This window comes from Mustela erminea, chromosome X, assembly GCF_009829155.1.
Source record: "Mustela erminea isolate mMusErm1 chromosome X, mMusErm1.Pri, whole genome shotgun sequence".
Classification (NCBI taxonomy): Eukaryota; Metazoa; Chordata; class Mammalia; order Carnivora; family Mustelidae; genus Mustela; species Mustela erminea.
The window spans coordinates 31,668,892-31,695,616 of record NC_045635.1 but is presented as its reverse complement, the minus strand read 5'-3'; the positions used below and the strand labels follow the sequence as shown (position 1 = coordinate 31,695,616).

Sequence of the window (26,725 nt, the reverse complement as noted above, 5' to 3'; positions counted from 1 at the left end):
TGACATATTGGCAAAGGTGATGGGTACTTGTTCGGGTTCATCTCCTTAAAATTTCTGGCCTATGCTCTGAGCATTCTATTCCATCAGTCTAGAGATAACAGCAGTAGACTTCAGAAGCTGTACATTAAAGATAATGGAGCTAGCCCACAAGCCCTGGATTACCTCACCAATTCATTCTGTTGTGCGACATATGCAGGACAAACCCACAAACTAATTAGGCATAATATTATCTTAAAAACAACCTTTATCTATGTACACATATTTGTCCATACATACACACATAGGCTTGCAAATATTTGTATGACCAAAAATAATATATGAAAAGACACTGCATTTTTAATACAATATGTGGTTATGATTGTAGGAATAAAGGTGGAGAAGCTAACTATTAGTATTATTTTCAACTTTTGCATTGTTTGAATTGTTATAAAAAGCATGCATTCCTTTTAGTTATTTAATGCCTGATTTTCTATGCAAAAGCTATCAATGTAATAGCAATCAAATATTATAATCCTGTTAAGGTATTTTCTTGATTAATCAATTCATATTTACAAATAGGTAAAGAGCTGAGTAGCAAGACAGAATCTGAGGAAAGAGAGATGGAGAGGACTGCACCAGTAGGTCCCAAGGTAGAAACCAACTGCATGCGGATCCAGTTTCTAGGGTCTCCATGAAGACCAGTAATCAGGCAGGGGCTCATAACAACTAAGGGAAAGACAAAAGGAAAGACACTGGAATTTCCTCTAAAATGAAAAGTCTCTGCGCAGGGCAGAGACTCTCCAACCATCACTGGCTCCAAAGAGAATGGGGGTAAAGAGAAGGAAAAAGGACTGTGGTTAACTTTTCTTCCTCTAACCTGTGTTAAAAGCACTATGATTTAAATATTGCTATTAAATAATGGCAAATACATTAAAAGTTTCTGGGCTTTTGAAATTTCTATACAAATTTTAAGCATTGCCATTTTGCTAAAAGTGAATGATAATAAAATCATAATTATGAAATTTTTCTGTTGAGAGTTTTTTTTTTAAAGATTTTATTTATTTCTTTGGTAGAGACAGATCACAAGTAGGCAGAGAGGCAGGCAGAGAGAGAAGAGGAAGCAGGCTCCCTGCCAAGCAGAGAGCCTGATGCGGGGCTCGATCCCAGGACCCTGAGATCATGACCTGAGCTGAAGGGAGAGGCTTTAATCCACTGAGCCACCCAGGTGCCCCATGTTGAGAGTTTTTTTATAATACACTGGCATCCTATGTTTTGGTTAAATGCATATAAACGCTCAACTTTATATTTGAAACTCTGCTATAATCCTATGCTCTGGCTTAACAGGTCTACCATGAAAATAATTTTCTTCATAGAAAAAAGTTGCCATTACAAACAGCCTTCCACAGGGCAAGGTCAAGGGATAAGGAACAGACAATTACATCAGAACAAAGCACGGCTTATGAATTCTACTCCCCGCTCACTGCATATTCTATCTATACACACAACACACAGTGTTATATAGCACCCAGCCCCCCAAAACATGACAGACAATGTTTCAGGGCAGTATCCCAACACTGTTTTTAGTTATGATCTATTAGATGGTTATGGAAATATTCTTGAGATTTCTCATTGCCTGCATTTCAGCAGCCATTATGCTAAAATTCTAGATGGCTCATTGTTAACAGGCAGCAAGTTTGTGCTAAGAATGGAGACTCCGAAAGATGAACACGTCCTAAATAACTGGTCTTCTTAATACATAAGGGGCGTTTTGATACCCTTGCTTCTAGCTATCTGGTAGTGTCCCATAAAGGTTCCTGTCTCATTTTATATACTTACTTTAAATATTTAAATGTGCATTTAAGTGTATATTTACAAGCTTATTTTAATATACAAATATCCCAGAAAGTCACATACAAAGCAGATATTAATTTACATTAGAATTATTAAGGTCATATTAGCAACCTGAATGTATTAATGCTCTATGTGTTTGTCTCTGTGGCTGATTCATTCTCTGTTAATCTCCTTTATGTGATGCAAGTTCCCACCCCTTCAAAAGCACTAAGGTGTCTGGAAGAGGCATGCTAAGAAGTACTAGAAACAGAACCAAAATTGCCAGGTGCACACTACACAAATACCAAATTATGCACTGAGTAAAACAATAATTAGAATCACATTTCATTATTCTTCATTTCCTTTTTATTGTACTGAATGCTTTAAAAATAATATTATTTGAATTTACGTGATTGTCAATGCCCTATTATTTTAATAAGAGTAACATAACAAGTTTTATTATGCCTCAAAAATGTTTTTTAATCCATACAATGTTGATAAAATGCAACTATATGTAGAAAGAGATATAATTAAGCACTGTACATCCTCAGTTGTAAACAAAAGACCTGCACATTTTAAAATATATTTCCTCACTAGCGAAATGTTCAATATATTTATAATTAAGACCATGGGCTTTATCTCTAAATTTAGAATGGGACAACTAACACATATAATTACAATCTATCATTTAAGCTTCCTATCAATGCATTAATTTGCCTACATATGCCAAGTCCTTATTTTACTTGTTTTAATGTCAGAAGACATATAGAACCCAGTACCTTAAAACCAGCAACCTGCAAAACAAAGAAAACTGTGACTATTTTTCAAAAATTTTGCAAAACCACATCTTGCTCATGATTAGGAGAACTACCAATTTGTATTGCTTTAGAGTGAGCAACTCAATCGGGCACAACCCAGAAGTTTCCGTGCCAGGAAATTCACAGAGCAAACACTTGAGTGGCAGCTCTGCTGCTAATGACACTGAAGCTTCTAAATGCCAGCCAATCTTGAAAGTTTGGGACTTCTCCTGATGTCACTGGAACTGTATTACTGTGTTGTTTTGGACACAAAATCACATTTCATATGGTAAAAGGGTGATATTAAAATATTTATCTTTGAATAGCAATGAATTCTACAATCTAAAAGGGAGATGCATATAAATATGTAGTGTAAGCACCTGACAATTCGGTTTTTCTGATTGTAAAGTTAAGTGCCTGACGTTAGGCTTCTGATTGCAGAGGCATACACTTCAAAGACATGCATCTGAAATAAACATCCTACAAAACCAGATAAACAGCCAGGCCACAGACATGAAGTTCCCTGTTTTAGAGATCTCTGGTTGACTTAGGTAACTAACCATCTAACTGCTTGCTTTTTTCCCTTCCCTTATTTCAATTTCTGCTCTTATATTTTAAATTCACTCATAAGTTGTGAACCCGAGACCCTAGGCTTGTACACTCTCTTTCTACTGGCAACTTCACTGTGTGGCCCCTTAAAAATATGTGAGTAATAAACTTTGTTTATTCAAAGTTCCTTGATGGTTGTTGCTGGGGTGCATCTCATAATTACAATAACAATGATCAGAAGGGTCTCAGTCCAGCCACAACATTGGCTCTGAAAGGGAAAATGTCTGTGGGGACCTGCCACAAATAGCACAGGGATAGGCAAGTGCTTCCAGTATTCCTGGCCAACAGTCACTAGTGATAATGTGAGACTGATCCAAAAGAAAAATAGTACAGAATCCTTTGAACTCTGGCTACGATAGGCATAAACCCTTTAATTACTAAGTCTTGGGGCACCTGGGTGGCTCTGGCGGTTAAGCGTCTGCCTTCAGCACAAGTCATTTTCTAAGGGTCTAGGGATGGAGGCCCCTCAGGGCTCCTCCCTCTCTTTCTGCCCCTGCCCCTACTCTTACACTTGCACGTGCTCTCTCTCTCTCTCTAACAAACAAATAAAATCTATTTTTTTAAAATATTTTATTTATTTATTTGACAGAGAGAGAGATCACAAGCAGGCAGAGAGAGGGCTGGGGAGGGGGTGGGGGTGCAGGCTCCCTGCTGAACAGAGAGCTTGATGTGTGGCTTGATCCCAGGACCCTGAGATCATGACCTGAGCTGTAGGTAGAGGCTTAACCCACTGAGCCCCACAAATAAAATCTTTAAAAAAAAAATTGGGGCACCTGGGTGGCTCAGTGGATTAAAGCCTCTCCCTTCAGCTCAGGTCATGATCTCAGGGTCCTGGAATTGGGCCACGCATCAAGCTCTCTGCTCAGCAAGGAGCCTGCTTCCCGCCCCCCCTCTGACTACTTGTGTTCTCTCTCTCTCTCTGTCAAACAAATAAATAAATAATCTAAAAAAAAAAATTACTAAGTCTTGGGTCACCTGGGTGGTTCAGTGGGTTAAAGCCTCTGCCATTGGCTCAGGTCATGGTCCCAGGGTCCTAGGATTGAGCCCCCCATTAGGCTCTGCTCGGCAGGGAGCCTGCTTCCTCCTCTCTCTCTCTGCCTGCCTCTCTGCCTACTTGTGACCTCTGTCAAATAAATAAATAAAATCTTTAAAAAAAAATTACTAAGTCTCGATTGGGTCCAAGAGACAAAAGGAGTGTTTAAGGGCAGGTCAGTCAAGGGTGTGAGGACCTAGGACAGTTGCTGATTATTTCACTGGTAAAGATTTACCACTGTACACGAACTAATCAGCAGCCCTGATTTTTAGTTTAACCTTATGTATATATATAATGTATATATATATATATATATGTATATATAACCTTCCTGTATATTTCTAATCAGCCTTGCATTCAGAATATAACATGTGGTTCAACTTGCCTGAGAACTCAAAATCTTCCTATTTAAGTAATGGATTATATACCACATGATGTATCAAAACTTAGAAATAATTTTATTCAATCTTCTTGGTAAACTGGCAATGTTTTAACAATAAAATGCTAGGATTTGAAAAGTTAAAGGGAAGCAAAGTTGTGCGATAGACATAATGAGATCTGTTCTCAAATCTAGGTTCTTTCACAAGATAGCTGGGTGAGGGTCAAAAAGAGAAATAGTAGTACTTCAATTTCCTCTGCTATAAATTCAGAATTCTACTTCACAATGTAGATCTCTTAAACAGATTAAGTTAGTTAATGTATTAGCAAATAAAGCAAACCTACTCTTAAAGAAAGATGGGCATTTAAAGATTCTCACAGCAATACCATTTTCTAGTGTTAATGTTATTTCTTGACAAATAATTAAGTGTTCCACTCTTTAATCTTTCTTGCTAGATTTTTCCCTTATTTAGTCTTTTTGGGTCCACTGCCTCATGTATTTTACTGCACATGAATCACCTGGGGATACTTTAAAACTACAGATGTTGGTTCCTTAGAGCCAGAATGAGATCTGAAGTTCTGCCTTTCACACCAGCTCCGTGTCAGTCTGGACTAGCAACGTCAGCCTCACAGGGGAACCTGTTAGACATGCAAATACGCAAGCCGCACCCAAGACTTACTAAATCAGGAACTCTGGACGTGGGGCTTGGAATCTGTTGTAACAAGCCTCCAGGGTAAGTCATACGTACGGTCAAGTTTGAGAACTGGGGTTCTACAGTGAGGGTTCTCAACTTTGACTTCCCATCAGAATCACACAGGAAGTTTTTTAAATTTGCAGTGCTTAAGTGGCCCTCCAGACAAACTATATCATAGGCTATGGGTTGGACTGAGGCATGCATATTTTTGAAAAGTTCCAAGGTGAGGGGCACCTGGGTGGCTCATTCATTTAAGTGTCTGCCTTCAGCTCAGGACATGATCTAGGAGTCCCAGGATCAAGCTCTGCGAAGGGCTCCCTGCTCAGTGGGGAGTCTGCTTCTCCCTCTCTCTCTGCAGCGCCCCCTGCTCCTTCTTTCTCTCTCCCTCACTCCATCTCAAATAAATAAATAAAATCTTTAAAAAACAAAACAAAACAAAACTTCCCAGCTGATTCTGGTTTCCAGTCACGAGCAACACTGCTCTGGGGGATGGGGTGGGGGGGCGCCACCATATCCATTTGGTAGATAAGGAATTTAGAGGTTTCTTTCATTTGGCTTAAATTTGAATGTTTAATTACTCATGTTAACTTTCCCATAAAACAGCTAAATGTTTCTTTTTGTTCTAAAGTTATTTGAATTAAATTTGGGTACTAATTAGGAAAGATATAATCAGTTTTGAGTATAAATAGATATGTGTTAAGTATTTACGAGATTTTTAAAAATATATAGGGGCGCCTGGGTGGCTCAGTGGTTTAAGCCTCTGCCTTCGGCTCAGGTCATGATCTCAGGGTCCTGGGATGGAGCCCCGCATTGCACCCTTTGCTCTACAGGGAGCCTGCTTCCCCCTCTCTCTCTGCCTGCCTCTCTGCCTGCTTGTGATCTCTGTCTGTCAAATAAATAAATTAAAATCTTTAAATAAATAAATAATAAATTTAAAAATGTATAGAGTACCTCAGAGTCCTGACATGACACATTCCTAAATATGAACCTTCAGTTTGTGTTTGTTATTTTAACAATGAGGCACTACTAACTCAGGTTAACCTTCAGGTTACCTGAAACATGCAAGTGAAATCAACTCTTGAATTTACAGAAGTAAACAAGCTGTTCGAAGTTATTCATAGGAAAATATTAAGCTCTCTTTGTCTTCCTTAGAATTTCTTTGAAATTAATCTCCAAAACCATAACTTTCATTCTTTGCAAGGTCTAGGCCAGTAAGACGGTGAACTTACAAAGCAAAAAAATGGCAAGACTTCATTCTCATAATTTTAAGATCCTTCAAGATGTAACTTTCCCTTCTCCTCAACCTGTTGTGCAAAATAAGGGATTACAACATTCTGGCACCTCTTAATCAATTTGTTCCCCTTGTGAATTCCCAGATCAGACACATTTTCAAACACAAAAACAAACATCAATACTGAAACACAATATAAGGGATTTGGAGACTCTACAAAGCAATTCTTAACCTTATGACAACTGTCCTGCCCCCATCCTTCTTTCCCTCACCCCAGGGTGGATCTAATCACTCTTTTAATAGAAGAAAGTCCCTGTATCTGTAGTAGCCACTGGGATCATTCTGGAGATCTAGAATACTGATTTTAAAACTAGTACCAATTCAAGCTCACTTCGGCAGCGCATATACTAAAACTAGTACCAATTCTAGAACACTTACTCAGTTATTGCAACATGCTGGCACAGGGACTGTTCTAAGCAATTTATAAGTAGTTGCTCATTAAATTCTCATAATCACCATCTGCTCAAATATCACATCCTCAGAAATGTTTTATCTGTCTGATATATGGAGGTATCCTTTACTTTCTATCTCATTAAAATCATAGTTTCCTTGTTAGTTTGTGACATGGTATTATTTATCAATTTTTATCTCCTCCAGTACAATGGAAGCTCCATGAGGCCAGAAGCTTTGTTCTGACCTCAGGGCCAGAAAAAAACCAGGCTTATTGTTGTTACTTTGTAAATACTGAATGAATGAATGAGAAAAAAAAATCTACTTGAGAACCAAGAAGGCTTTTCATGAAAAAAGGGATAATTTTGGAAGCACAAGATTTTGGTGATAGGGAATGACTAGCTGACCTCATTGCCACTCAAAAGTCATGACCACTACTTCTTTTCACTGGCTCAGAACCAAGCAATGGGTCTTCATGTCATTCAAGATAAAAGTCCAAATCCATACAATAACCTCAAAGGCCCCACTGGGTCCAGTGCTATTGTTACCTTCCCAACTCTTTCTCATAAATGCCTCCCTTGGGCTCATTCTACTTAGGCTACACAGGTCTCTTTGTAAGCATTCACCTTGATGACTGTGCATCAGCTATTCCCTTGGTCTGAAAGGATATTCCCAGGTATCTTTCTAACTTGACCCTCTGCTTCACATCTCTCAAATCTCACCCTCTTAAGGGGAACACTCCTTATCACTCTATATTTTACTGAAACCTAGTCACTCCCTCTCTGGTACCTCCCAGGACCTGACCTGGCTCTTTGTTTTCCTATAGCCTCCATCAATAATCACACACCAGACCTACCCTTATTATTGTCTCTTTCCCCCTGCTAGACTCCAGGCTCATGTTCTGATCTCTGAAGTAACCCCCTAGTGCTTAGAATAGTGTCTGGTAGGTGTCTGGTACATGGTGAACATTCAGTAAATATTTGCTGAATAAAGGAATAAGTGAATGAATGTCTCAGTCATTACTCATAATATCAGACTGCTAACTGATAATAGTGTTAAAAATATTTGGGTGATTGGATCAGAACCTTGCTTTGATTGTTCAAGGCCACTCCTGACTCTGGGCTGCACCGAATTACCCAGACATTCTTATTTCTCTGCTCCAATTTAAATGTTTATCACTCACCCAAGACAGAGGTAATTATGATTTCTAAAACTGTATCTTCTCCTTACTTATTTTATATTTATGGTTTGCTGATTAGAGGCTACCTACAGACATTTTAGACATTCACTAATTTTACCAATAATCAGCTAATACTTCCTCTTCAAGGTAGATTACTTCTTAGGATGCTTTCCTTAAATCTTATACCTATGTAAGGGAATTCCTGTTATCCTATTCAGGTGATTTTTCTTTATCTACTCCCTAATTCTATAGATATAACTTATTTAAGACCTATATATGTTCTGGGGAGCCTGGGTGGCTTAGTCATTAGGCATCTGAGACTATTAGACCTATAATACTCTGGGGCCCCTGGGTGGCTCAGTGGGTTAAAGCCTCTGCTTTCGGCTCAGGTCATGATCCCAGGATCCTGGGATCAAGCCCAGCATCGGGCTCTCTGCTTGGCAGGAAGCCTGCTTCCCTTCCTCTCTCTCTGCCTGCCTCTCTGCCTATTTATGATCTCTGTATGTCAAATAAATAAATAAATAAAAATCTTTATAGACCTATAATACTCTTTGACCACATCACCACCCTTCCCATAGATACACAACCTCCATTCCCAGATTTTGTGGGGGAATTCAGAGAAAAGGCAAGTAGGGTGTGCAACCACTGACATGAAGACACATGAGTGTGGAGGGGGCCATTATTAATGGCAGCAAGCATATTAGCAGGAATAATAGTGGCTATAATTTATAGCTCTTGGGCCAGCTAATCAACCCAAATGTGACAAAGTCTAAAGAAGGAAACAAAGTAAGAACACATTCTTAGGCCCTAAGGGGAACCAAAGTATGAAATGGTCTTACATGAGTAAAAGAAAGCAAAGCATGAAGGAATGGGTGTTTTATTTTGTACTGAATCCATGTGCTCCAATATGGACAAATCGGATGCAAAAAGGTAAAGAAAAAAAAAAAAAAGGATTCAATTTAGCATGATCCCTGACAAGTGCAATTTGTCCTTTGAGATTTTACTTGGGAACCTATGTAGCCATCCCCGATTTACCCGCTGCCCCAAGACATTATTTGCTGCTCCTACTGTACTGCCTTCTGTATTCACTTCTTGGCACCAAAGAGTATATAAAAAACACTTATTTAAAGTCTACCCTTACTACACTGACCTCCATCAAGGAAGGGCCCCTTTCTAATTCATCTTTTCTTACCCAAAAGATTGGGCGGAGCACACATGGATTACCCACAATAAATATAATAGATGAAAACAAATAAAAGAATAAAATGTATTCCAAAGAAAAATTCTGAAGCGAGAAAGAAACTCTTGAGGAATTTCTTGGTGGAAGACTTCATTTATCTCAATACCATCAAAGGTGGAAAGTCTACAGAAAGAAAGGCAGAGACAGCTATGGAGCTGAGAAGGGACAGAAGACCTGGTCATATGCTCTATGGGAAACAGATAACAATGAATGCATCAGTAAAGGGATTTATCAGAATTAAAGTTCCATGGAGTGCTTATGATTCTTGTTCATCTGGGTGCATGGGAGAGCCTTTTGTAGCCCAACTATGGTTTTCAATGTTTCTAAATTACTTCTAAAAGCTCTGTTTATCTCAAACTTGCGGAAGGTTGAAATGGAGCTTGGCAGAAAGTAAGGTAAGAATGAATGGTGGGGAAATCCAGGTAAGAGAAACCAGTCTCAAGGCCGAAAGGAAACACACAACAACAAGAAAAGATAAAAAAAGATAATCAAATATAGCAACCCCCCCTTTAGAGACTGTTTTCAGGTCTCCTTACTGTCCTATTTGCTGATCAGAAGTGAACACTGGCACAGTCAAATCTATTCATGCCCCTGTTAGAGGCGTTTGTACCTTTGTCCCAGAAGCAATCTTGTCCGCTTAGTATTGAGTCAAACTATTTCCTTCCTTACCCTGTTAATGTGGTCTGAGGCTTCATTAGCTTTAAGACACTCATGGATAAATTATTCATGGTTTTTACAGGTGAGTTCAAAGGTCCACCTTACATAGTGCTTTGGGCTAAGTGTGAATTTGTGGACTGCAGTGCAGTAAAGTTAAACTTTTATGAACAAGGTTGGTACTGTACAGAAAGACAGAGTGTCTCCCAGGACAGAGGCACAGAGTTCAGTGCTTGATAGGAGACTAAAGCAAAACCATTAAAAATTTGTTTTTAAATATCAACAAAAAACAGACCATTAGCATCAAAAGAGAAAAATGGGAGTCCAAGTGGGATAACTTGGATGATTTTATCCACCTATATATGCAAGAGACACAGAAAGTGGAGTTCTGGAGAACTCCATGAGCTGTGTCCTAGATATGGCCACACTCTGCTCTGGACGTAATATTTCAATAGCATCTGTCTCCCCTTCTAATTCATAACACAGAAATCAATCCTTTGACTACGAATATACCAAACAGTAACAACCCCCCTACAAGTCAATAAATGATCACACTGAATACATACACTGACACTCATCTTCAGTGTGCAATTCCCTCTAATGCTACTTCTCACTACAAACGTTTTTAACAAATTATATTGCTTGACCCATTAGCCTCTTACAACCTGGGGAATCAAATCATCTCAGGGTGTAACTAAAAGTGGAATTTCTGATCCTACAAGGTAAGAAATCCAGAAACATGTTTTTACCAGGGTATATTTGAATTTCCCCAAGTCTGCTAAAGCAACATGCAACAAAATTGCATTGTTCGGAAACTCGTTATACTGATATTTCTCATTTTCATTTAATATTTATTTTACATTTCCTTGGTTCCGGTTCCTGTCCAGTTATTCAATGATTACTCACTCGGGGAATTTCCCATAATTACAGAGGAGATAGGTTCTGTTATTACCCCCATTTTATGGAGGAGAAAATGGACAGGCTCTCAGAAGATAAGATAACTTCACCACAGTTAAGAGAGCCAGGATTCAAACCCACACAGCCTAGCTGCAGGATATGCTGCTAACCACTGTCAAGCTGTTTCTCACGGGAGCAATGCTACATTTGGAACTTTAATGTAGAATGTCATGTCCAAAGTCATTATTTCAGATGTCACCCCTTTCAATATATCACAATAGTGTAAAACATAAACTTATCATTCTTCACTGTCAGATACAAAAGAATATCTTACCAGTTATTTCTGTTATCATAGAAAAGAATATCAGTGAAAAACGACACAGGTTTAGATGATCTGAAGCTGAGGTGGCAGGTGAGTGCTGCATTCATTCCACTGGGAGACCCTGTGATGACTCTGCCTTTTGGCAACATCACAGAAAGAGGATGAACCTCGTCGCCATCAAAAAGTCTTGCTGTGGGAATCTGGACACGTAACGTTGAATCTCTGTTTGAAATTTAAAAAAAAAAAACTCAAAATACATGCAAGTAACTGGATTTAAATGTGTCTTCCTCTGGGGGCACCTGGGTGGCTCAGTGGGTTAAAGCCTCTGCCTTCGGCTCAGGTCATGATCTCAGGGTCCTGGGATCGAGTCCCGCATCAGGCTCTCTGCTCAGCAGGGAGCCTGCTTCCTCCTCTCTCTGCCTGCCTCTCTGCCTACTTGTGATCTGTCTCTGTCAAAGAAATAAATAAAATTAAAAAAAAAATTTTAAATGTGTCTTCCTCTGGTTTTTGAATCACTGGAAAAATTAAGCAAGAAATATTTGCAATAATATGCCCAATTATTAAAGCTATTTTTGCGTCATCTCTTATTTTCTGGTCACAATATAAGTAAGATCGATAATATATTAATGTGACCACATAGATGATCCAAACTTCCTTCTGACTTCTACGAATTAAAAAAGAGGATTAAAACACCTGATTAAATATGTGCTTTTATCAATAGCCATGATATAAATAGTATTGTCCTTGAATATATCCTTTAAAAAATTTACCAAAACTTACCAATTTGATAGCTAAAGCTTTAATGCATATAGACTAAATATAATACTCAGAGATGCATATACACACAGAAAAAATTTTAATGTGGATACTATTAAGCACTTCTATACATGTCACGAATAGTTTCTAATCATTACAACTAAAAAATTCCACTTAATCTTCACATATTTCATTATATACCTATAATTTATTTAACCAATCTAAAGTGTTCATGATTTCTAATACCACAGTATGCAGAATTAACCTTTAAATCTAACACTTGATAACTTTTAGCTGTCAGTAAATATTTAGCTATATTACTTTTAAAATTTTATTATATGTGTAGGCTCCTATAACAAATAATAAGTGTTATCAAATGGGAATCATATTTCCCTACTATGTTAATTACAATGATGATCATTCAGCTAATTAACTAAAAAAAGTAAAGAAAGATCTCAATTCCAATTACTTAAACTGATACGGTTCATTGCATAAAAAATTAAAAATGTAATTTATAAATCAGGTTTGCGTCCAATTTTGTTGTTAATAAGCTATGTGTCACTTGGTAAGTTATTAATGCTGTTGATCTTATTGTGCATACAATGAGAAGACTGGGTCATATCATGTCTGCATTCCCTATTACATGTTCTTTTCATTATACCATATTTTTCAAGATCCAACTTTTGACTTGAGATCATTTTAAAACTGGTATCTTTATACATTCATTCAAAAGTTGAAAGAGTAAAACATTAATCCACTTATTAGACAATGTTTCTTGATTTAAAAAAAGAAAACTTTTTAGCACAATATAATTCAAGCCACTTCTATTTTCTGTTTAAGTGACAAAGACTAGTATCTGCTTATAAGATAGGGTCTTGAAAGAACTGGGAAACCCAAAGTTGTCTAGTTAATGTTGAGAAACTATACTCCTGTCACCAAATTGCATCCAGAGCAAGCTCTAAAGTGTACGTAAGCAAACATCACATCTTGCAGGCCAAATGTTAGAAACTAGAGGCTGCTTTGGGCTCCACAAGTTGAATGATATCCATTTATTTTCAACCATCACATCACACTTGGAACTTTTTTCACTGGACCTCATAATATTTAACTGTAAAATAAGAGACTGAATGAAGAAGCTCTGAGGTAGCTACAAGATCTAGAAGTTGATGAAAATAATGCTTACAGGCAATTTACACTGGTGTATAAACCCTCACATTTTGTATCACTTTAGCATGTCAACTAGCTACTCTATATATCTACATCTTTATAGATAGGTTTATATGTCTAAATAAAAATTAGTTTGGCTAATTAATAAAATAAAATAACTTTGGCTTTCCTTTTTTGTTGTTTTATATAAAGGATATCAATACACATAGTCTTTCCTGAGTTTCAAAAAAAAATTTACCTCAATAGTTTGTTTCTAAGAGCTCTGAGATGTCTCATGAGCTGAGGTTCACCCATTTCACAGCTATAGCTAGATTCATGTACACATATATCACAAACTATAATCCTTTCACCGGTCACAGGACATTTGTGCAGTTCCCAGGTTTTGCTGTTCTGAATAATGCTACTATGAAATAATTTCAAACATACAGTACATGCATGCATACGTTTTTCTTGCATATACTGTGAAGTGGAATTACTGGGCTGTGAAATATGAAGATATTACACTTGCGTATTATTATCCAGTGTGGTCCTAACTCATTGACATTGTGACTAGCACCTGACTTCTTAATGTTTATCTACCTATGACAGGCAAAATGTTTATCTTATTTTTGTCTCTAATTTTCATTTCCAAATCTACAAAAAAGTCAGTTATATGCTTTCAGATGTTCATTATCCATTTATGAATCCTCTTCTGTGAAGTACTTATCGGGAGTTTTTTGTCAACATTTCTTTTGAGTGATTTGATATGTTTCTAACTAATTTTTATCAGTCATTTATTTTATTCTTAGCATGATTTCAAGTCCTATTTAAGAAATACTTCTCCACCCACAGATGTTGAAATTGTTTCCCAAAATATTTTTTAAATTTCTTCCTTTCACATTTAAGACATCAATCCATTTGTAATGGATCTTTGTGTATTATGTGAAACAGAAATCCAGTTTAAAATAGTCCACACAGATAATCAATTGTTTCAGCACCCTTTACTGGATAGTAACCCATTTTCTCCACAGACTGTCAATACCATTTTTATCAAATATTCACTACCTATTCATATATGGGCTTTCTGCAAGTCTCTTTATTATATTTCTTTGATCATTTTTATCTATTGGCACACCACTACCATATTGGTTTAATCTTGATATTTGGTGAGGTTAGCACTTCTTATCTTATTCTTCTTCAGGAATGGCTTGGCTATTCTTTTTCTTTTTTTTCAAAGACTTATTTATTTATTTGAGGGGGGCAAGGGAGAGCAGGAGAGTGGGGGGAGTGGCAGAGGGAGAGGGAGAGAGTGCCAAGCAGACTCGATGTTGAGTGCCGAGCCCAATGTGAGGCTCGATCTCACGACCCTGAAAATTCAAGACCTGAGCTGAGATCAAGAGTCAGAGGCTTAACCAACTGAGCCACCCAGGCACCCCAGGGCTATGTATTTTATTTTTATTTTTATTTTTATTTTTTTAAAGATTCCATTTATCTATTTGACAGACAGAGATCACAAGTAGTCAGAGAGGCAGGCAGAAAGAGAGGGGGAAGCAGGCTCCCCACTGAGCAGAGAGCCCGATGCGGGACTCAATCCCAGGATCCTGAGATCACCACCGAGCCGAAGGCAGAGGCTCAACCCACTGAGCCACCCAGGTGCCCCAAGGCTAAGTATTTTAAATAGTGAACCTATATGTGTCTATTTTGATGAACAACCTTCATAGCTTTAAAATTTTACCTGTAGATTCTTTTAATTTCCTATATGAAAAATCTTCTAATCTTTACATATTTTATTTCTCTGAACTTCATGCACGGACTATGTTTTTCAGGAAAATGTATTAGAGAGGCAGTGATAATGGGCATCCTTGCCTTTTCTTTTTTATCTAAATGGAATTAATTTATGTTCCAGTAGCCAAGGTAATGTCTCTTCTAGATACACGATAGAAAATTTTAACAATTTAAGGGATATCTCCTTTATTCCTGATATTAAGAGTTTTATCATAAATGGTTTTGGGATTTTACCAAATGTTTTTCTTCTGCAACTATGGAAGTGATCATGTCATTATTCTCTTTAATTTGTAAATGTGGGAGACGAAATACAAAGGTATTTTGGGTTTACTAACGTTAGACAAATCTTATAGCACTGCAATATAACCACTGGGATGTCATGATTTATTAAGAGATTTGTATTATGTATGTAATATACATTATATCAATAAGTATATATAGTTTAATTCACTAAGGATTATTGCATCTATAGTCATAAAAGAGATTGGCCCATAATTTATCTTTCTCATACTGTAATTATCTGATTTCATAATAATATTTTGACTTCATAAAATAAATTAGAGTACATCGTATCTTTAACACTTGTCTAGAATTTCTACAAGGTTTGAGAAACCAGTTTCTTGCAAGCTTAGTAAAACTTGCCCATAAAAATATCAGAAGATGGTTATTTTCCTTCTAAGAAGATTTTAAATATTGATTCAAAGTCTTTCAACTTTCTATGTATTACCAGTATGGTTTTACTAAATTATATTTTTTCTACAGGGGTTCCTGGGTGGCTCAGTGGGTTAAAGCCTCTGCCTTTGGCTCGGGTCATGATCCCAGGGTCCTAGGATTGAGCCCCCATTAGGCTCTGCTCAGCAGGGAGCCTGCTTCCTCCTCTCTCTCTCTGCCTGCCTCTCTGCCTACCTGTGATCTCTGTCTCTGTCTGACAAATAAATAAATAAAATCTTAAAAAAAAAAAGATTACATTTTTTCTACAAACATCCCATTTCATTTAAGTTTTCAAAGGTGCTGGAATAAATTTATTCATAGTATTTTCATTATCTCATTTGTCTCCACTGGATATATAATATGCCCCATTATTCTTAATACCATTTAGTTGTATCTTCAGTCTTTTTGTTCCTTATCAGTATCACTGTATCAGTACCCACTATATTAGTTTTTCAAAGAACCAACTTTTGAGTTCAGTGAGCCTATCTTCTATATACTTGTTTTCTATTCCTTTAATTTCTACTTTTTCATTTTATCTACATTCTACATCCCTTAGGTTTAATCTATTATTATTAAGTTGAACACTTGAAACTTCTAATCATTTTTTATCTACTATCAGCATTTAAGACTACACATCATCTAAGTACCATTTTTCCTGCATTCTGTAAGTGTATTTATTCGTTTATTGCTTAACCACTGGAATTTAATATAACAGATGGAATTAACTCAACACAGATGCAGGCCTAATTGTCTAAAGAAAACAACAGAAGTTACTATGTGTTTCAAGTTAAGTTCTCAAATTTAATACTCAAACACTATTTATATCAGGGAATGTTATCGTGCTTTGATGTATGGTACTTTAATTATTATTTATTTGCAGAATTCAGTATGATATCTTCTTTGGTTCCCTATAGTAGATTCTTTTAGGGGGCCCTGGCTGGCTCAGCCAGTTGAGTGTCCGACTCCTGATTTTGGCTCAGGTTATAATCACAGGGTCATGAGATTGAGCCCCGCTGTCAGACTCTGCACTCATGAGTCTGCTTGAGATTCTCCCTCTGCCCCTCTGCAACTCATGTGTGTGTGCGTGTGCTCTCTCTCTCTCTCTCTAAAATTAAATTAAAAAAACAAAATGAGTTTTTTTAAAGTTCCAAATGTATGGCAGATCTGTTAATATTTTGATGATTTTAAAATTATAATTATTATCAGAAAACATAGTATATATATGATGTCAATTAAAAAAAAAATGTGTTACATTTTAGGGGCACCTGGGTGACACATTTGATTAAGCATCCAACTCCTGGTTTCAGCCCAGGTCATGATCTCAGGGTTGTGGGATTGAGCCCTGAGTCAGGCTCCATGCTCAGTGGGGAGTCTGCTTGGGATTCTCTCTCCATCTCCCTCTGCTTACCCCCCATCCTGCTCATGCTCTCAACAAAATAAATCATCTTTTTTTTTAATTGTTAAATTAGAACTATAGAATGATACACTCTCAATTTTTGTAAATACCTCCTATACGGTTGAGAAAAATGTCTACTCTGTAACTGCAGGGTGTGGTACTTTATAGCACTATTTTTAATACGACTTTTAGTATTTTTAATAATATTAGTATTAAATGAATGAGACTTTTAAAACACCATTTCCAAGTTTTCTTTATCAATACATGTATTTTTGTCTTTTGGACTCATCAGTAATTGAGATATGTGTTGAAACATCCTATAGTGATGAAGGACTAGTCAATTTCCCTGTATTATTTTAATTTGGGGTTTATATATTTTAGTTGTGCATATAATTTTAGAATTCTGATAGTTTCTGATATAAAAGCTGTACCTTATATAATTAATGTAGTTTTAATATTAAAAATACATTTTACCTCTTAAATAAGGTTATCACATGTAAAATTAATACTGTTATCCAGGTTTCTTATGTTTAATCTGCTGTAACTTCTCCTAACTTTTCGGTTTGGTGGTTCTCAGCTGGGAGTGGTTCTGCATCCCAGGGGACATGTAGCAATGTGTGGAGACAATTTTTTTTCTGTCATAACTGGGGGAGGATGCTGTTAGTTAAAGACCAGGAAAGCTGCTAAACATCCTACTATGTACAAATTAGCCTCCAGTGAAAAAAAAGCACCTTTCCCAAAATGTCAACAGTTCTGAAGTTGAGAAACCCTGCTTTACTTCACTCTTTCTTGTCCTTATGTTTCACATATACTTCTTTTAACAGATAGTTGTATATTTTTTTCTTATTTACTCTAACATTCTCTATCTTTTAACTAGTCAGAGTAACTTATTTACATTTAATGGTCTTACTCAACTGCTTAAGAGTTTTTGCCATCATTTTTGTTTCAGTTTTTCCTTGCTTTTTAAAGTATGCATCTCTTTTTCTCTCTTACAAAATTAACCATGATTCTGTTGGTTTCTGTAGTGTTTGTATAGTTATATACAATCTTACGTTTTGTGGATGTCCTTAAAAATTTATCCTACATACATTGTTTAAAAATTCCTGCAAGCTGAGAGACTATGGACTCTGAAAAACAATCTGAGGGGTTTGAAGGGGCGGTGGGTGGGGGGTTGGGGGAACCAGGTGGTGGGTACTGGAGAGGGCATGGATTGCATGGAGCACTGGGTGTGATGCAAAAATAATGAATACTGTTACGCTGAAAAAAAAAAAAAGACACCTTATTTAATGCAAAAAAAAAAAAATTCCTGCAAGTTATATTTGGTTCATTTCCAAGTCTATGTTATTATTATTTTTTTTTTAAGATTTATTTATTTTTTTGACAGAGAGAGAGAGAAAGAGATCACAAGTAGGCAGAGAGGCAGGCAGAGGGAGAGAGGAAGGGAAGCAGGCTCCCTGCTGAGCAAAGAGCTCGATGTGGGACTCGATCCCAGGACCCTGAGATCATGACCTGAGCCGAAGGCAGCGGCTTAACCCACTGAGCCACCCAGGCGCCCCCAAGTCTATGTTATATACTTCCATGTTAATTACTAATTTTTATAACGTTATCTTATTTTACAAAATTATTCATATTCTGTGTCTGATAATTCCAATATCTGAATGACTTAAGAGTCTAAATTTCAAGATGGGGGGCAGCTGGGTGGCTCAATGGTTTAAACCCTCTGCCTTGGGCTCAGGTCATGATCTCAGGGTCCTGGGATCAAGCCCCACATCGGGCTCTCTGCTGCTCAGCAGGGAGCCTGCTTCCTCCTCTTACTCTGCCTGCCTTTCTGCCTACCTGTGATCTCTGTCTGTCAAATAAATAAATAAAACCTTTTAAAAATAAATAAATAAATTTCAAGATGGTTGTTTGTACTCTAAATGTAACTCTAAATGATGGTATCTTCCCTCCTTATAAGTTTTGCAATACTTGAGACTACACTCATGTCTGGTTGACAGCAATTGTGGAAACTGAAATATGAGCCAAAACTGAGGACAGCTTCATTTAGAAGAGAGGTTCACAAAGTGTGGTCCATGCATCGGCAGTGTAAGTATCATCTGGAAACTTCCTAGAAATACAAATTATTACATACCATTCCAGGCTTCCTGAATAATAAATTCTGGGGATGGGAAGCAACAATGTTTGTTTTATAAAGCGTCTCAGGTGACGCTGATATACACCAACATTTAAGAACCACTGATCTAGAAAAGATTTGCTTGCTTCTTCTGAAAGGTGGAAGGATTTACTCAACGTGAACTATTTTAGCTTCCTCCAGCATCACTGGATTAATCCAGGAATTTGAGATTGTTTTCCTACCTTGAAGAAGTTGCCTCAGGTTTTAAGAATAAGCCTACATTTCGCAGATTATTAAAGCACACCACTCCTACTCTGGTTTCTGCTTATAAGTATGTACTGATTTGGTCTAGTCTGATTTGAACCCTTTGGAGACCTCCCATATTCCTCAGATGCCAGCAATTAATTAATTGCCTAATTAATTAATTAAACACACACATAATTTACTTGTTTTGTAATGCAAGGGTACATAATGTATCTAGGGCAATATGCTATTAGGGTTTGGGCTGTTGATAAATTTTTTAAAAAATGAAAACAGACTGCATTCTGCTATACTACGTACATGTGATAGGCAGAACTCTGAGATTGTTCCCAAGAGCCTTAGTGTATATACAAACTCTGCATAATTCTCACCCCTTGGGTGGCAGAATGTGTAAATATCATACCACTTTGGTGAATCAGCTGTGTTATAGAGCCATGGTAAAGGGACTTTCCATATGTAATTAATATCCCAAATTAAATGAATTCAAGTAAAGCAAAAGGGACATTATCATGGGTGGATTAGACCTAATTAGGTAAGATCTTAAAAGAAGGGCTGGAGGTCAGATAAGTCAGACAGATGGTACACTTCTGGCTTTCAATGAGTAAAGTCCCATGATGGGTAGAGGAATGACATGGTTAGGATTTGAGGGTGGCCTCTAAGAGCTGAGAGTGGTCTCAGCCAACAGTGAGCAAAAAAATGATACCTTAGTTCTACAACTAAATGTATTAGTCCTGCCAACAACCAGAAAGACTGCAGGAGGACTGAGCCTCAGATCAGACAGTTGCTATAGTCTGCACCTTGACTTTTGCCTACTGAGACCATAAGCAGTGGATGCAGCTAAACGAACCTGGACTCCTGACCCAAAGAAACGATGAGAGAACAAACTGATGTTTTATGGCACTAAGTTTGTGGTAGTTTGTCACACAGAAATAGGAAGCTTGCTTTTTGTACCACAAAGAGAGATGTATCAAAATTTTTTACAAGAAAATAAAATGACTAATTGTGAAATAATTAAGTGGGGTTTAAGAATTTTTAAGTTAAATGTACAGTTAAATATTCCAACAGTTCATTCCAACTATAGAAACAAGTCATTGCTAAAAACTCACATAACAAAGAAACAAACAGAAAAGCACATAATGAAAATGTGGTAAATTCACATTAAGCATTTACCTGAAATAGTTTTGAGGTAAAATGTTGATATCCATCACAGTTTTTACACCCAGAGGAACAGGAGTGAAAAATATGAACGGAGGGTCAAACAACAACATGGGTGATTTCACCTCTCCGACCAAACATAACATTCGATAACAAACTGGATTATCATTTAGATGAATGGGAATATCAGCTGTGTATTTACTAGGATGATCTAATAAAAAACAATTTTAAAAATATCTTAGATTTTTTCACATACCAAAAAACATATACTTAGTTTAAACCTTATTAAATATTAAAATGTGCTATGAAGTTACAGCTCAGTGGAAGATAGATGACCCAGAAACTGGAATTATCCTGCCACAGAACTTAAAACATAAAACGAAGTGTCACTGAATCAAAAATATTCTAAAGTGCACTATGCCTATAAATAGAGCAGGTATCCTTAAAGCAAATTTTCATTATTATTGGAAAATACCTATACCTGGAAGAAACAGTGGAACAGGACTTCTTTTTTTTTATTGTTTTCTGTGCCTTAACAGGAGTGGCCCATCCCTTTATCATATGCAGTGTGAACATGAGGTGAGATAGTTGCCAGAAGGATCTCAGGGGACTAGTACTGAGAAATGGCTGTGCCCAGAAGAAAGGAATGTTGTTCCTCCCAGATTTTTAAGTTTATGGAAAGCTACCAGCGTTGACCAGCTGGCTAATTTCACCTGATAAAGATTGGAAGGGGTGCGTGGATGGCTCAGTGGGTTAAAGCCTCTGCCTCCAGCTCAGGTCATGATCCCAGGATTCTAGGATGGAGCTCCGCATGAGGCTCTCTGCTCAGCAGGGAGCCTGCTTCCCTTGCTCTCTCTCTCTGCCTGTCTCTCTGCCTACTTGTGATCTCTGTCTGTCAAATAAATAAATAAAATCTTTAAAAAAAAAAAAAGAAAAAGAAAAAGACAGGAAATTCCCATGTGGCAACTCACTATGAGGAAATGTAATCTGTGTTGGAGAAAAGGGCTCAGCATGTGGGGGTGCAGGCTAGTCCCAGACAGCAGGTCCCATCCCAGCAAGCTACCAATGCCCTCTTAGACTCAAATGCCAAACAATGTCTCCTAGAGAGGAAAATGTGATCTGGTGAGTATAATAAACTCAAGGTAATCTTAGAATTCAAACACAGGACACTGGAATGACCTGGCACAGATCAGGGCCACTGGAATGACCTGGCACAGATCAGGATCACGAGAGCATATGATGAGTTCTCTATGATGCATGTTCAATGGTAACACATTGTGAACCATACACAAAAACAGTGGAATCAGCGAACTAATCATACCCACTAGATTTCTCTGTGCTGGCTGCCTTCACTTGGTCCAATCAGTCTTACTTGTTCATACAGTGTGAGGAGAGGTGGCTGGAGAGGAAGTGAATTAATGACTTCCTACTAACAATGACAGATGAGCACTAGAAAAACTATGTGAAAACACCAGAGACTAGATCCATATCCTGAGCTGAGAAAATGAATTATAGTAGATTTTTTGAGTTTAAAAACACTGTAAATCAAACAAACAAACAAACAAACAAACCGAAACCTGTAAATCTAGAGAGAAATTGGTGAGGGAGCAGAAGGCCGGCTGAGGACAAAGCAAAAGGCTGACACCTTGCAACCTCCCCCCTACCCCCACTCCTGGGTGGGACATATGTGACATTCTTTAGGAATCTCCCACCCATCTTAATGTTAATACCTTGCTAGAGGGCAAATAACCTTGGCAATGGCAAGGCCTCTGGTATCCAGTATCTTTGTAGTCCTCTTTAGCATATGAAAGTTCTATTGAAAACTTCCTTTTCCTTACTTCCCCCAACTCCATGGTATATAACCTGCCATCCCTCACAACCTCTGGGCAGCAGCTCTTCCTGCCCAGGGTTCCTGTCCCCGTGCTTTAATGAACCACCATTTTGCACCAAAGATGTCTCAAGAATTCTTTCTTGGTCATTGGCTCCGGACCTCACCCCACCGAACCTCACCTATGTTCTAAAACTTAATCAAAATGATGGTTTCATTTAATAAATCTGATATTGTAAAAATTATTTGGGGGGAATGAAAGTCAAGTTCATTACTTCTGAAGATAGGCAAGGTTTTAATTAGGACATACTGAATTCTGAATTTTGAATGGGCAATTTTGAGCTTATTTCTGCATTTCACACCAGGTAAATGTTTCTGGGGTCATGGAGAAGGGCATTCCCTGTGTAACCTAAGACTACTAGAGATTCAGTAACATATTTTTCTAAGCTCAGGTGGGTCTTCTCTCTCATCTGAGATGTAAGTTATACAAATGTGTTACAGACATGTTTTTCTTAAGAGTAAGGTTGAAATCCTAAGAGGGCAACTCATAGACTTGACTGCTTAGGCTTAGCTCCATACTGAAGGAAAAGCCAAATGGAAATACTACTTATTTCCTCCTAGATTATCTATTTTATTTCATCTAGATAAAAAATGTTGATATAGACGTAAAAGAGAAGCTCTATACAGAAATGCACATGGTGGCTTTGGATAGACTGGCTTTCCTATAATTTCTTTCAGGACTACATAATAGAAACTGAGAAGAAATACACAGAAATACATAATGAAACCTAATTACTTTTACAAAATAAGCTTCAGAATGAGGAGTATATGTGATTTTTCTATTATATTTTCAGAGTTCTAAACAGAGATAATAAAAGATGAAACATTTTTCAAATCTATCAATCACAGTACTCTATGTACTATTTCTTGTACATAGAACTAAAATGATTATAAAATGCCACACTGAAAAAAAATAATAAGATGTCATGCTAATAGATGTACCAGGACACTGAGCTAAGGCAACACAGTGCTAATAGCATATTACTGAGAAAATATACAGCTGAATGAACTCTAAAAAGCATAAAAGCCATAATAGGTTCTTATCATGCCTTTTCTGTTGATAACGTAGCTAGTTCTTGGTATTTTCTTTCGATTGCCACGTTTGTTCTAGATATGTAAAACAGTACCATCCCAAAGATTCTCAGAGTGATTTACAGAGGGCACGCCCTCAGGAAGAACCTGTAGGTAAAGGCAGAAGCAAAACAGAGGAGGACAAGAAGATAGGAAAAGTTGTGGTTTAAAAATCCAGATTCAGACTGATCCCACAGTCAGCTATGGGATGGGAAGTCACCAGAGAGGTTGGCCCTGCTGAGGGAGAGGTAGTTGGGCCAGCTGAGGTAGTAGAGCTGGTAAAGCTCACCCTCCTGGACACCTCTGCATGGAGCATCTTCCTTCCGTCAAGGGGAACCTTTTAGAGAAAGGGACAGATATAACCTGTCAGAAGCCAATACCCACAACTGAGAGATGGATCGAAAAAGCCAGTAATGGGAATCTGGATAGGCCCAAACAGCATACCAAAGACTGAAATTCTGATGTTGCTTTTTAAGTAAGAATAATTAAGAAGAATGACAGGTAAGCTACTGTAACACCCTTTTAAATAGAAAAAATAGTCTGGAAATGGCATTTGGTGTGATTCTTTAGTTATGGCATATGAACTATAAAGGTATTGAAGCAGATGCTTTAAATTAAAGACAAATACCAGTATAGAGGTCCTCAAAAAGGAGAAAAAGATGTGTTTCCAAGCATCTTCCTGCTGTTCCTCTGCTTCAGTCTGCTTAAAGAAGTTGGTTGTTAATACCCTCACTTCCTGAAGCTCATTACCAGAAAAATTCTATTTTTTTATGCAGCAGGGATTCTCAAGTTGGGAATGTGCCCCCTGGGTTGTGAAACCTTGAGGCTATTTACATGAGAACTGAGAACAATCTTATTCAAGGAAAGTGAGAGTCTAACCACTCAAATTAGATTCAAGAACAGTGGTTTGGATTCAGATGGGATTGGAGATTTGCTTTGAGCTCACTATGGGTCACATATTCTATCACAGCCCCAGCCACTGTCCTTGTGGCAGTCCAAGGAAGAGATAAGAAAGGGGAAGTGAAAATGTTGGGTTGGTGGGCTCCGGGAGTGCAGGAGGAACAATGGAAATGACCGCCAGGTCCCACTGTCTTCCAGCCTCCTTTCCCCGCCCCTTTCTCTCCCTTGACTCTCCCGCCAAAAGGATGTATGCCCAGGTCACCTCTCTATAGGTAACCCGATACCTATGCAGGAAACAGATAAAAGACACCCCCCCCAACTCCCTCCCAGTGTGACTTCCCCCACTCCCCTTTCCAGAGCCGAGGAACCTCCCCAGAGGGTGCCTACCTCTTCCTGGCATGACTTTCCTGGCTCCCCTTCTCCTGAGCCTCGAAACTTCACCAGAGAGTGCCTTTAATAAATCTTGCCTTGTGCCCACTTTGCCTGGTGTCGTGTTTATCTTGCCTATAAAACCTTACAGAAAAGTAAAAACCACCTCACTAAAACTCTGACAGTGTAAGGCAGCCTTACTTAGTGGTCTAGCCATGTGGAGTAAGGTAGATCTACCCTACTTTAGGTGATATTTAGGGCAAAGGATGCATCTATGATGAGGGAGCAGGAGGCTGGCTGAAGACAAAGCAAAAGCTGGCGCCTTGCACCCCCTCTCCACCCGCTCCCCTCCGTAATATGTGCAGCATTCCTCAGGCACCCCTGACTGCCATAAACGATAAACAAATAGTTAACTTGCAGAGATCACAATCCTGCAAGACAGGAATCTCCCTTGCTCTACAAATGTCCTAGAGATCTACAAACAAGGAGGTTACCTTATCAATAGCACAAATTTCCAGAGGCAAATAACTCTCAGTTCCTCAAGCCCTAATGTCTCCCTCCCCATCATAAATGAAACTGGGGGAGGCTGAGGTAGAAGGGAATGTAAATGATAGCAGGATCATAACACCCCATCAAGAATCTCCCAACTATCTTGATGTTAATGGCTGGCCTAAAGATGACATTGATCAAGCCACAAGGGCAAGGCCTCCTCCTGGCACCTTGTAGGCCCTCTTTAACATATGAAAACTCAGTTGAAACCTCCCTTCCCCTCACCTTCCCCCAACCGCAAGGTATATAACCTGCCATCCCTCACAACCCAGGGCAGCAGCTATTCCTGCCCACAGGTCCTGTCCCTGTGCTTTAATAAACCACCATTTTGCACCAAAGATGTCTCAAGAATTCTTTCTTGGTCATCGGCTCCGGACCTCAGCCCACCAAACCTCACCTAGGTTCTAGAACTTCATCATCTATAAGCCAAAGGAAAAAAAAAAAAAAACAAAATGAGACATAAAGCCTCCCCCACCCCCCTACCATGGCCGGAAAAAAAAACAGAATGAGACATAAAGCCTACCCCACCCCCCTACCATGGCTTGGGATAAGAGGCTTATCACAGTCAGATTACAAGGGAAGAAAAGGACAGAAGCAAAGTTTAATCTGTTTCTAATGCCTGCTAGAAGAAAATGGCAGATGCTACATTTAGGCTACAGGATAGCCCAAAGAACAATGCCAAGATCTCACCAATATAATTTGAAAAAATCCTAAGTTAATAAATGATTAACATACACACACACACAAAAATCTGTCAACAGAAACCCCCTGAGAAAGTTCAAGCATTGGACATATATACATATGAATATACCTAAAAAATGTGTGTGTGTGTGTGTGTTATAGAATTGAAAAATACAACGACTGAAATGAAAAATGAAAAATTCACTAGAGGGATTCAACAGATTTGAACTAGCAAACAAAGATTCAGCCAACATGAAAAAATGTCAGTTGAATTTATTCAGTCTAAGGAATAGAAAGAAAAAAGGCTTTGATTTATCTTTAACTGAAGATGGTATTTAAGCCTGAATTCTAAGCCACCTCTGAGACTTTCATTTTCGCCTGAGTTATCTCCCATGTATACATGAACTTTACATGTATACATGAAATACACACGTTAATAAACTTGTTTGTTTTCCAAGAAAGAAAGAAAAAAGAATGAAAAATAAACAGAGCCTCAGAAATCTGTAGGGCATCATGAAGAACACTAATATATGCAAAATAAGAACCCTTAGGATGGAGAAGAGATATAGGGGGAAACACTGTTTGAAGAAATAAGGGCCAAAACATTCAAAATTCAGTTTTAAAATTTTAATTAAAAATTTAATTTAAA

The 26,725-nt window shown here is 37.9% G+C and overlaps 1 protein-coding gene across 4 annotated transcripts in view; it reads right to left on the bottom strand.

Moving 5' to 3' along the window:
• The window catches only part of CFAP47 (cilia and flagella associated protein 47), a 521,025-nt gene that overhangs the window by 370,859 nt on the left and 123,441 nt on the right, over positions 1–26,725 (bottom strand). For 3 of the 4 annotated variants that reach the window (XM_032330937.1, XM_032330938.1, XM_032330939.1), the window contains exons 25-26: positions 20,634–20,829; positions 11,308–11,517 (exon numbers count right to left, since the gene is read on the bottom strand). In XM_032330937.1, coding sequence (XP_032186828.1) covers positions 11,308–11,517; positions 20,634–20,829 — 406 coding nt within the window. Of the gene's footprint in view, positions 1–11,307; positions 11,518–20,633; positions 20,830–26,725 lie in introns of those variants that run through there. The other variant, XM_032330940.1, reaches the window with a different exon arrangement.